Genomic DNA, 13,364 nt, shown 5'->3' with positions numbered 1-13,364 from the left:
ACTTTACAATGAATTATATTCCCGTCTTTAGTATAACTTATGGTAAAATGAATGGTGTCATTAAAAACTACAGTCTGCTCCACAAAAACAAGCCCTCGTATGGCTATGTTGACCGAATAATAATGAAAAAACAGATATAACTCTTTGAAGATGAGGATGAAAGAAAACAAAAAGCACAAACAGAAATTTGCTCAGCCGTGATGGGGAGAAAAGAACACAACTACAATGGCTTCCACTGGAGTCCATCAGGTTCTTAACAGGTCTCACATTTTGACGGAAAAAATAACTCTGCATAGCCATGATTGAGTGCAATGTGTCACTGGGGCTTTCAAAGTGGGAACATGGCTTTATCAAAACCATTTTAACAAAGCCCTTATAATGTTATATTATCAAACTACCAAGTATACTGCTTCAATGATAGGAACTATCAAGTGTTAAATAAAGATTTTTACCTAGACATTGAACACTATTCACTACATTGTCTCTTTATAGGCTCTTCAGAAATGTAAGGTATGGGCCTGAAGCTGCTCTAATAAATGATCCAATGATACAAGTCCAAATTAAACCTCATATACATAAAACTACTGTAATGCCGGTGACGCGCACGGTTTGTAAGCACCGTCCTACTCACTGCGTGCACCGCTCTGCTCCTCCCAGTGTCAGATGATCTCGCTGAGCTGCCTCATGCAACACTTCCAGCACTGCTACATCCTTCTGTTGCTGGAGAATCTCCACCCAGCTATAGGGAGGCGCAGACAGACTCTGCAGGAATTTAACACCCCTGTGTGCCTGAGATTTTTGCTTTCCTGGTCTATCCCCTGCAAGGCAGCTCCTCCCTTCACACCTTGCCTCAGCATAGGTCATAGTTGAAGACCAATATTAGTTTCCTGTCAAGGTGCTTTATTGTTTTGTCTCTCCTGTTACTGATCCGGATTGCTGCTCGTTTCGCCGCTTTGTATTTTGAATCTGTTCTGCTTGCCCTGACCTCGTCTCAGTCCTTCGTATTTCTGCCTTTGACCCGTAGGTCAGTTGCTGCACGTCTGTGGACTGCCCTGGAGTGGCACCTGGTGACTAACATAACAGCCCAAGCCTATTCTCACCATCAGAGGCTCTAGTGAAGACCAGACAGTAACTTAGTTACACTCCTACAGGGTAAGCCCAGCCAGTAGAGCAGTGGGTCCACATCCACCGTTGTCACAACCGCTATGGGTAAACTTTACAATGGAGCGGATGGAATTTCCATTCCTATGGCTAGGCTTACTTGCAAAGTTGCAGGAAAGGTAATGAGGCATATCAATGGCAAGATGTGTCCGTTCAATGTAATTATTGATCTCACCACACAAAGGGAGTAGAAAAGACATCTTTATCATGTAGTTAAGCTGGTTGGAGTTGAGAGATAAACTAATTTGAAGTAAAGATTATCAGTTCTTAACTTTACAAGATATATTTTGATTTTTAATCAAAAATCATATTTTTAATACATATAAACTGACAAACTGACAATTGGGATTTCTGGTAAACAATTATTGCTTGAACGATATGATTTAAAAGGAACAATAAAGAAAAAATATTAATGACCGTAAATAAATGTACATTGATTTTCATAGAATTAGTTTTCATATAAACATCTAAAAAATTAAAAGATGACCCACAGTTCAAATTTAATTACTTCTTGGTACATAAAACATTACTTACTGGTTCTCGACCATCCATGGCTTCCATCCATAGCCGTCTGTCCTCCTCGGAAAGAGCCTGCATTGTGATCGTAGTAGATCTATAAAAAGGATAGAAAAATTTTTTAAATAATTGACCATTCAACACAGGAGGTGATAAAAATCACAGACAAAACTCCTTATAACCAGAAAGGCATGATGTTGTTGTCCACCTGTCAAGTGGATAGCCAAAATGCACAAAACATGTTTTGAAGGGAATGTCCTCAATTGCTACTAGTTAAAGGAAGCTAACAGTTGGGACTGTGGGAGTATGGATCCAGAGCCAGCACTGCATCAAAGACAAATTCTTTGCCATCTAGCGGGAAATGTAAATTATGTAGCACAGTTTTGACATTTTAACAAGGTTTAGGAATCTCAGACATCTGGGTTGATAGAATTACAATGCTGTATAATTTACAAATATATCAATTCGCCTTTTACAGATTCACTTAACAGGACCTACTTTATTTATTTATTGATGGAACTAAATGCATTAACATGACATTAATGGAAACACGCATAACTGTTCTATGTATGTATGCATATTATATATAAATATAATAATTTATAAAAAAAAAAATTACAACTGACACGCAGAATAAAGTCACAGTAAAAACTAAATAGACTGAGAAGATTGTTATTGTGTAATTTTTTGTCTGCATGTTTTCCACAAAAAGCAGTTGAAAGAGGGCAGCTTTTATACCACATGTGAACATGGCTTTACACTTTCTTTACTGTTCATTGCTTTTGAAATGTAAAACTAAAAACCATCTCTTTATAGTCTTCATTGAAAATATTCTTGTATTTTATTTGTGCAAAGTGTGCAAGTCCTTTACCTAGCTAGTTGAAGCTAGATCCGTCAGATCTCTGCTCCTGGTTCTGATTGCTCTCTGTTCTCCCCCCTCTTCTCTTATTGTTAATGAAGGGGGGGGGGGTAGTACACAATAGAACAGAGCAGACACAGACAGACGATGGTCCCTGTGCAAGGACATTATATTGGCCCTTTGCAGTTCAAGAGCTCATCATGATGCACAATTCCACCTTCTTTTGAGGTGGATGTGGGCCCCTTACCTTTTGGGCACAGGTTGCACCAATCCATGCCTGGATCAGAGTGTTAAAAAGGAGGAAACAATGTATGTTCTGTAGATAAGGGGAAACCGTGCATAGAAGCTGTGCTGATACATGTGTAGGGGGTTGGCCCTTACTGGACATTGAATGACACTGTGACTTTAAGAAACCATGCTCCCCTCTGTTTATTGCTCTTGGACTAGTCGCCTCCTCCTTGGTGTATATATGTGTGTGTATATGTGTGTGTGTGTGTGTGTGTGTGTGTGTGTGTGTGTGTGTGTGTGTGTGTGTATATGTGTATGTGTATGTGTGTGTGTGTGTGTGTGTGTGTGTGTGTGTGTGTGTGTGTGTGTAAAGATAAAGTTCGGACTATTGCAAGATATGTTGTCAGGACTGTGTCCAAAAGTAAAGAGCCAAATCGCTTCTCTAGAACAGCTTCCCTGAAGATTGGTGACCTGAAGTAACAGATAACACACAATGTCAGCCATCTCTCATCATTTCATCATTGAAAGTGAAATAAGGCTTGCCTGACCTGCAGAGGTAAAGAGATCCAATATACAGGAGAGAACTCAAGTGAAACTCATCCGGCTCAGCTATATCAGAACCAGGCAGCAGCTGTCTATCTTTTCCTGATCTGCACAATTGTGAGTGAAACACCGGTGTTGAACTATGTTGGGGTTTAGTTGATGTAGCAAACAAGTACATATAAAATATAACTTTTATTAATTAAATATTTCAAAACATGTGTTGCTAGATGCCCATATGGTGTATAAACACACCGTGAATAAAAAGGTGCTACAACCAAAAACCTGAAAAAATGTCAGATAATAAATATCTATAATGAACAGGGCTAGACAAAATTTCAAGCCCTATCAGGTCAAGCAGGTACTAAATTGTGAAGTCCAAAAAGAACCTTACATAGAAGCAATATTGAACTAAAGTACACATCACCAATAAAACATATAGCAATAAATTCGGTGATCGTACCTATATATGCATATACCCATAAACATGACAAGCCATTATCAAATGGTAGGTATGTGTATATAAACAAATCTATGAGGAGCCTTCTATTACAATCCAGGCATTATATCCTCATAAAAAATGGAAACATCTCACCCGGGGTCTTTTCATGTATGTCCCCCCTATATTACAGGTGATTAGTTAATCCACGGAACATCCCGACGCGTTTCAATCCTTCATCAGGGCTACATAGTTCCTATTCCGCATTAGTTCCTCAGTTCCATCCTAATGCCACGAACAGGTATATATGCTGCTGTGCTTTATATATGTGCATCAAACCGCGCTCATTCATAATCGCGGCGCTTGCCGTGACGCACTTCCGGTCCCACAATGCCCGGCTCCCGGAAGCCAACGTCACGCGTTCCTATGGGCACGGAACGCAAGCGTGATGCTGAGAAGCACGCGTCACCTCCCGAACACGTGATACAGCATCACGCCATGCTGGAGCGCATAAACTCCTCCCTTAGGCGGTCCAGCAGCCATAATGAACGGGGTAGGAGGTATTCAATAGAGGGGGGAGGAACTAGGAGTTTGCCACACCTCCATTACTACAAACAAAAACTCAATATAGAGAATGCCCCGTATTAATAGTATATAAAGGCTATATTCAGTAATAACCAAAATGCCTAATTGCCTAAACAGACATATACAGTCCTCTCCACATATATGTTCAAAAAACTAGATCAAGGATTTAGGAGGGTTCTCAACAGGATAGTAAGGACCCTTATAAAAAGTGCAATGCTTTGGTATATTGAACGGGGGTTACCAGAACAGGAATAATTGGCCAAGAAATATTGTACTGTTCAATTGCCTAACCACAGCGGATCTCCCAAACAGAATAAGAAAAGGGGGGGCCCTAGTAAAATAACTAGATAGCAACTAATCTGCTGACCCTACCTACGTGGGGGTTGGCACCCTATAAATCCAGCGCAAATGGTGCCTCCACTTTACGGTAGCTATCCCTGTCTAAATCTCCCTATTCTGTCCCTATTCTGGAAGGAATGGGGCAAAGGATAGAATCTCATTCATACCAAGTGGGGTAGTGGTGCCCAGGGTAAAGATCCATAGAGTTTCTTTTTGTAATATGCGTAAATCCCAATTGCCTCCTCTTATTGGTGGTGCCACCTTCTCTATGCCCATAAATTTAATAACATTGGCATCACCTAGGTGCATAATATTTACATGATTGGCTATTGGGGTATCTTTCTTGTTTTTAATATCACGCAAGTGTTCTAATATCCTCTTCTTTAACTCCCTTCGTGTCTTCCCAAAATATTCGAGTTTACATATACATGTGGCCTTGTATATCTCTCCCTTCGACCGACAATTGACGAGTTGCCTGATGTTAAAATCCCTCCCCTTAACAAAACTACTAAATGTGTTCCCTTGGGTAATGGCAGAGCATGCCTTACAGTTGTTACAATGATAACAGCCAGATACCCCTCGATCCAACCATGTAGGAGCCCGCTCAGATAGAAAATGACTATGGACAAGACGGTCCCTAAGGGACCTACCTTTGCGATAAGTAATTTGTGGTTGTGGGGCCAATTTATCTCCAACGTCCTCATCCATACGAAGGATGCCCCAGTGTTTCTGGAAAATCTGTTTGACCTGTCGAGATCTATTACAAAATCGTGTTATGAACCTAATTGAGGATTCTTCTTTATGTTTAGATTTTGGAACCAACAGGTCACATCTCTCTCTCGCCAAAGATTCTCTGTAGGCGTGATTCAGAACCTTTTTAGGGTATCCTCTAAAAAGGAATCTATTTCTCAAATCCAAATCTTGCCTTCTATAGTCATTGACATCTGAACAATTTCTCCTGAGCCTTAAGAATTGACCCTTAGGGATACCTCTCTTGAGTGGGACTGGGTGACTTTCCCACCTCAAAAGGGAATTGGTTGCCGTTGGTTTTCTATGGGTTTCAGTCTTCAGTTCTCCATTAGCTTCTCTGCGAATAAATACGTCCAGAAAAGCCAATTCAGTTCTATTAACTTCAGACGTAAAAAACAGACCAATGGGATTGTCATTGAGTCCCGCGAGGAATTCACGGAAACTATCCGGTGTCCCGTTCCAAATCACAAAAATATCGTCGATAAATCGCAGCCACATGACAACCCCATCGGCTGAATCACACTCATTGAAGACCATGGTTTCTTCCCACCAGCCCAGGAGCAAATTAGCATAAGAGGGGGCACATGGGCTCCCTATTGCTGTGCCCCTGAGCTGGTGGAAATATTCCCCATCGAACGTGAAGACGTTGTTATTGAGACAAAATTCTAAGAGTTTCAAAATGAACTCATTGTGTAGGGTAAATTGTCTGCCCCTTGATCTAAGATAATAATCAACGGCTCTTATACCATATTCATGGGGGATCGAGGAGTATAGGGCCTCTACATCAACACTCCCCAAAATCATGTCTTGCTCAAGTACAACACCCTCAAGTTTTCTTAAGAGGTCCGCTGTGTCACGTACGCAAGAGTTTAAAGCCACCACAAATGGTCTCAAAATTTTATCAATATATATGCCTGTCTTATGTGTGAGGCTATTAATTCCAGACACAATAGGTCTCGCTTTTAGAGGTTCAAGACCTTTATGGATTTTTGGAAGACCATAAAAGGTCGCTGTAATTGGATAGGATGGAACCAAATAGTCCTTTTCATTTTTATCAATCACTTTGTTGACGAAACCTTCCTGTACCAAATCCCTGAGTTTATTATGCAAGTCCTTTATTGGGCTGTGTAATAATCTCTGGTAACCATCCTCCCGTTCAAGTAACCCCAAACACATTATACGATAATGGTCCGTATCCAAGATAACTAGATTTCCGCCTTTATCAGACGGTTTTATCACAATAATTTTGTCCTCTTCCAATCTCAGCAGACACTCCATTTCCACCTTAGATAGGTTATGGCTATGATCATTTCTACCATACTCAAGGTCAATCAAGTCTTTTGTCACTAGATTTAAAAATACGTCAATAGAGCAAATATCGCCAGATGATGGTGGCACTTTCTGACTTCTATTCTTTAAGGCCGTAAAATGACCCTTTCCATCAATATTAGGGTTAGAGTCGCCCAAATGATACAAAAGTCTAACATCCTCCAACAGATCTTCTTCAATCCCTAAGTCCCTACTACTTGTTTTGCTTTCCCTTATAAAATGTTTTTTCCATTTTAGATTATGAACAAACAGATGTAAATCTTTAACTGCTTCAAAAGCATCAAAGTCGGTAGTAGGGACAAAGGGTAGACCCTTGCTGAGGATACACATTTCGTCCTCTGACAGCTGTCTCTTAGAAAGATTTATGATCTGTAGTTCTAGTTGGGGTTGTTGAACCTGCTTCTGAGAGGATATTGTAGGTCTAAAAAATTACTCCTCTGTGGTGATCTCTTATTGGAGCTCCTCCCTTGATTAAATCCTCTACCTCTACCCCTAATTTTATGGTTTTTACTCTTCCCCTCAGTTTCCCATACCTCAGTTTCCGAGGAGGAAGGGTCAATATCGACGGTCCTGGTGTTTCTAATAACCGGAAAGGTGTAGGCCTTATTATCTTTAAATTCTGCCAAATCTTTACTGAAAAATTTATGTTTTCTTTCTTTTAGATGGAACTGGAATCGTTCAATAGTGTTTTGTAAACTCAATTCCTTCTGTATAAATTCTGGCTCTGAGGAAAAAATTTTTGTAACCTCAATCTGCTCTTTCAGAGACTCGTTAAGTGTAGATACTGTTGGAAGAGGAAAAACTAACTTTATCTTCATAAACCTGAAGATGTTCCGTGGATTAACTATTCACCTGTAATATAGGGGGGACATACATGAAAAGACCCCGGGTGAGATGTTTCCATTTTTTATGAGGATATAATGCCTGGATGGTAATAGAAGGCTCCTCACAGATTTGTTTATATACACATACCTACCATTTGATAATGGCTGGTCATGTTTATGGGTATATGCATATATAGGTACGATCATCAAATGTATTGCTATATGTTTTATTGGTGATGTGTACTTTAGTTCAATATTGCTTCTATGTAAGGTTCTTTTTGGATTTCACAATTTAGTACCTTCTTGATCCTTACCTATGCTTGACCTGATAGGGCTTGAAATTTTGTCTAGCCCTGTTCATTATAGATATTTATTATCTGACATTTTTTCAGGTTTTTGGTTGTAGCACCTTTTTATTCACGGTGTGTTTATACACCATATGGGCATCTAGCAACACATGTTTTGAAATATTTAGTTAATAAAAGTTATATTTTATATGTACTTGTTTGCTACATCAACTTGAGATTTTCATAACAAGTTTCTGGCCTTCGCTAGTTTGTATGTTGGGGTTTAGTGAAGTTTTCTTTAGTTAGGATGCTGTAGCAGTGTGGCCCGATTAGCAGAAAGCCAGATAGAGAATTAGCCTTGAGTAGTTTGTGAAACTTGATTTGTACTGTTTTGTGACTCACTTCAGCTATTTCTTCTTAAATTCATGTTATTAATATTATCATTGTAAACACTGTTCTTATCTTCCAGCATATAATCCCTTTTTACACAATAAAACTGGTGCTTTGCTTCTGCCTCGTCTGCTGTGCCGTACTTGAATCCTGCCTTGCGGTGTTCTTTGGACACCGCTACACATGAGCCGGTTGAAACAGCAGCATCCTGTATACACAGACCTCACATCCAGCCTGTATTACTAGGGGAAGCATACCCACTTGAGTAAAACCTGAAAACTGAACCAGGCTGAAAATTACATATCAGAGAGTCTGAAAATAAATGAATAAAGTTTGTAGCCAGAAACACTTTAACAATAAACACTAACATATGTGAAAAGATTATTTCTGTGAAAACGATGTCCACAGCCTTTAAGAAGAGTCACTTGGTTGATCTGTCACTTGCAGTTTTCTTGGTAAGTGGTAAGCTTTGCTGCAGCTACGTCAGTAGCATATATTCGCCCCATTATTTTATTTGCCCCAGCTATGATCAAAAAACAATTCAGACAGCAAATGTAGATTCAAACTGATCAGATCTTTATTAAGGAATTATAATAAAAACATTACAGAAAATTTGGAGAATTACACAAAACAAACCACCAAAGGGTAGTTTAGGACAAATAGTGTACAAAGAATAGAATAGATAAAACTACACTGTAAATTACCCCTGGCTACTAGGTAATATATTTTGTGTATGCATCATCACTAGGATAGGCAATTATTAAAACTAGTAGGGTAAAAAGTACAAATAGAAATTTAATTACAAATTATTTAATTATTACGCTCTATAGTGTAAGTAGTGAACCCCAGTACTTTGGCATACAGGCTGCTGAGAGAGTCGTCAAAGTTCCTATGAGTGATTACAGGCACCGCTCACGGTGTAGTGATCAATAACTGTAACTACTCTGTGCACGCCCCCAACACTAAGTGAGCGGCTTTGAGGAGGATAGAAGTTAATTTTTACCTTGTAGTGATGCTTTCAGGCCAGGTGTGATTGTAATGCTATTTATCTGAAAATTAATCCCAGATCTTCAGGTAACTAGTGTTTAAGCACTTGATAGGTTCCCTTTAAACTTGGCACTGTAATAGGATGCATTGTTGCAAGACAATTTGTAAGATCCCAAATGTTCTAGATCTGTCCCAGTAGTAAACTGTATTATTATTAGTTCATTAAGCATCAGCGAAAGCGTCAAGGAAAAACAACTTGCATAAACTTACAGAGCAAGGCCACGGAACCCTGGAGCACATGACATGTATAAATCACCTATCCACCCTTACTGCAGCCGCTGGTCGTCCGCATGGTATGTTTAAGAATCACACTACGTGGCCAAAGTACATGCACATCCCTCCTCATTTACTGAGTTTACCATGAATAATATGAATTTTAAACAGCCCTTAAAGGGGGTTGTGATGTCATAACATATGTAAGACCTTAGGATAGGCCATAAATATTAGATCAGCTGAAGTCCGACACCCCCACTGTTCAGCTGCTATATGCTCTGGCTTTGGCTGGATGCAAATACATAGAAGAGAGCTGTACTGTGCAGCTCAGTGTAATGTCTAGTGGGTGCTCCATGTACTGCAAAACAGCTACTATTCAATAGAATAATGTGTTAACATCCAGCCGACATAGGAGCTTACAGCAGCTGATCAGTGGGGTTGCAGGGTGTTAGATTCCCACCGATCTGACATTGGTTACCTACCCCATGGATAGGACATTGTTATTTCGTGAACGGACGACCCCTTTAATTCCAGGTGCAACAGACAAGAACCTTCGGGATCAACTGGAACGCAGAGACTCTCATCCACAATTAGTGTGCGATTATGTCTGAATACGGACAAATTTCCCAAAGACATACTTCATGGGGCCATAAAAGGACCCCAACAATATATGAACACCCATGGTTTTGAAATGGGATATCATATAAACACATTTAGCTATGCTCGACAGGTGTACAATTAGTTTAGGTTGTGTCTGTGCAAGAGAATTTAGAGTTCTGTTTCAAAAAAGCAAAGTTCAGACTGACATAATAATACATTGAGAAATCATTAACTACAGAGATTTTGGACCCCCCTCCTAAAAAAAGCAATAAAACAAAGGACTTAGGAAATGGCAGTTTGTACGGATACAATTCTATGTAGATATGAGGGGGAGGAGCTAGAGACAAAGCTCCTCCCCTAATATATAAACCCTCCTATCTCAGTAATGTAATAATCTGTCTTCACTGAATACAGATTTTACCTCAGAATTGAGAATTTTGATAATGATCAGTTCTGGCAGAGAAAGAAGCAGATTTTCCCTGATTATAAGCAACTTTGTAATATATCTTTTCATGTTTATTATTGATTTATGAAATAAAAATTAAAACGTCGGTTACGCTTTGTGATACATTTTAATATATATATATTAATAGCTGCCGTGGACAAACCTGCGTGGGTGACTTGTTAGACAGCCTAGCCGGCTTCTTTCCACAGCTGCCATGGAGGGAAAGGTCTGTTCCTGCATGCATGTATAGGGAGAGACCCATCACTTAAAAGGAGTGGGCAGGGAAAATCCAGGGGTCTGCCTGTCAGACTAGTCTCCGTGCGGCTCGGTCCCTGGTGGAAATCATACAGCCAACGTCTGATACATGCGGCCCTTGGATCGGGCATCATTTATCAGCTGTCAGGTTTCCTTTAAGCAACGGCTATCACTTCCTGTTGGTCTTTGTTTGCAGGGCCATAGCAGCACTGTCATCCCGGTGTACAACATGTGACCACTGCAGCCAATCAATGGACTCAGTGATCTCGTACCTTGATATGACAAGCCCTTTAAGGCCCCTTTCATACAACCATAATTTACACTCAGTATATGGGTTACAATGTACGAACCAGCTGTGGGTTTCCTGACAAACTATAAGGCTGATAATTCTGGTCAGGAGACTGGCGGCTGGTGTGTGCATTGTGGCCTGTATATGGAGTATAAAATATGGCTGTATGAAAGCAGCCTAAATCTAAGGAACTAACTTACTGTCAACCTTTAAAGAGTGGGATACCCCGCATCATGTACTGTACTAGAAATATTCACTAATCACACTTACCGATCAACAAGTTCAACATCAAAACAAAACCTCTTCTCGATAGAGTCAGTCTTTCTTCGTATGCAGGACTTCAAGAACACAACTTCCTCCTCTCCCTGAAATCGTAACGACATAGTTTGAAACTGATAAACATGGTAAATGAAGTCAGAATACAATGGGCAATATAGAACTTTACATTACCGACAAAGAAGAACATAGTGAAGGCTCATTACTACTATACAGATTGGGTGAATGGTTAGAGGTTCTTTCATCTGGATATGTGGGAGAAGAAATAGTGTTTTTTTAGCCTGCAATTGGCTGATCTTTGGATACCCAAATATCTGATAAGCTTGGGTTCTTGGAGCAGTAAAGACCATCATTGTAGTTTATATGATATGATAGACTGGTACCAATACTCAATCTACAATGTAGAGAGTCCCATGCATGGAGAGCTAATTAGAGAAGGAAGGGGAACTAATAATAATTAATTCCCCAATAAGTGAGGAACATATTGAACCAATCATTTACAGCACATTTCTTGCACTGGATGTATGTTCAGTCATCAGTGTCTTTGTATTGAAATACACACAAACAATGGAAGAAAAAACTCAAAAGAAAAAAAAATCCATTAAATGGTCTTCAGTAAATCCTATTCAGCCATCTCCTAGTTATTCACTATTAGGAAAAAAAACACTTTAAAAATGTGTGGCTGGATAAGCAGTTCTTGCTGCTGTAGTAGTAGATTAAAAGTTGTGTGATTTTGTTTAAAGGGATTGTCCACTACTAGAACAACCCCTTCTTACTTCCCATGTTCGGCACCAATAAAGTAAAAACACTTATACTCACCTCCGGTGCCGATGCGTTCCAGCAGTGTCGGCGCTCGTGTTCCCAGGGTTCTCCTGCGGTTGTTATGACATGTGAGCCCTGCATCCAATCAGCACTGACGTCACTGTCCCTGGCTTTGGACAAATAAATCAAGAATCTTCATGTCTGATTTGTCCGAAGGCGGGGCTAGTCACGCCAGCGATGATTGGGAGCAGGGCTTGTGTGACAACCTCACGAGAGCCCCAGAAACGTGAGTGATGACACTGCTGGAATGGCGCTAGCACCTAAGGTGAGTATAAGTGTTTTTATTTCATCGGGCCCAAACTTAGGGAATGAGGTGGGGCTGTCCTGTAAGGGACAACCCCTTTAACTAAATGTTACAACGCTGAACTGCCCACTTTAAGTTTTAAAAAAACTTTTGAGCTTCAAGACGCCAGCTTGATATTGAAATGCGTAGTTACATTTAAAAAAAAAACCAAAACTTTTTTTCTAGTACTAGAGCAGAAAGTACTATTTATCCAGCTGCACAGCCTATCTACAAAGTGGTATTCCCATCTTCAAGATATTATCTCAAGGTGTAGTAGGTGTAACATTATTAGCAAATACCTCCAATTAGAAATGTAGTACAGCTTTCCTGATTCACTATCGCTTACCCCATGTGCAGGGCATTGCAGTAGTTTAGGTATCCATGGTTAGGACCACTGACAGTTAGCCGATAGTGGTTGTAAGCATGGATACCCAAGCTACTGCAATGCCCTGCACATGGGGTAAGCGACATAGCGAATCAGAACAACTATACTAAATTTCTAAGGGGAGGTATTTGTTAATAATATTATTAATACATCTACTACATATTAGGATAGCATCTTGGAGATGGGAATACCGCTGTAAAGTTAAAGCGTTTTTTTTTCCTACTGGTGAATTTTATCTGAGAGTTTTCCCAGTCACAAGACAACAGCGACTGTTGTTATTTACCCCATATCCTCCTAGGCGAGCAATACAATTTTTTTATATACTTTTCTGCTGTAATAGGGTCACCCTATTGTGTGCGCTTTCTTTCCCTCTACAGTACATCCTGAATTTCCTAGTTATTAGCAGTTTTGGTACTTGTTGTCTACAGAGGCAAACAGGAAATAACTGGCATACATTTCCCATAGGGGTTTTCACAGAGATTCCTAGACTCACAAAGCTGCC

At 39.9% G+C, this 13,364-nt stretch overlaps 1 protein-coding gene across 3 annotated transcripts in view; it reads right to left on the bottom strand.

Moving 5' to 3' along the window:
• Positions 1-13,364, bottom strand: part of ARHGAP26 (Rho GTPase activating protein 26) — a 608,729-nt gene that overhangs the window by 441,178 nt on the left and 154,187 nt on the right. For all 3 annotated transcript variants that reach the window (XM_073651266.1, XM_073651268.1, XM_073651267.1), the window contains exons 10-11: positions 11,367-11,461; positions 1,696-1,774 (exon numbers count right to left, since the gene is read on the bottom strand). In XM_073651266.1, the coding sequence (XP_073507367.1) occupies positions 1,696-1,774; positions 11,367-11,461 (174 nt within the window). The remainder of the gene's footprint in view (positions 1-1,695; positions 1,775-11,366; positions 11,462-13,364) is intronic.

This window comes from Phyllobates terribilis, unplaced genomic scaffold, assembly GCF_046119375.1.
Source record: "Phyllobates terribilis strain yellow unplaced genomic scaffold, ASM4611937v1 Scaffold_11__3_contigs__length_659146591, whole genome shotgun sequence".
Classification (NCBI taxonomy): domain Eukaryota; kingdom Metazoa; phylum Chordata; class Amphibia; order Anura; family Dendrobatidae; genus Phyllobates; species Phyllobates terribilis.
Note: the sequence above shows the minus strand (reverse complement) of the source record. Positions and strands in the feature narration are given on the sequence as shown.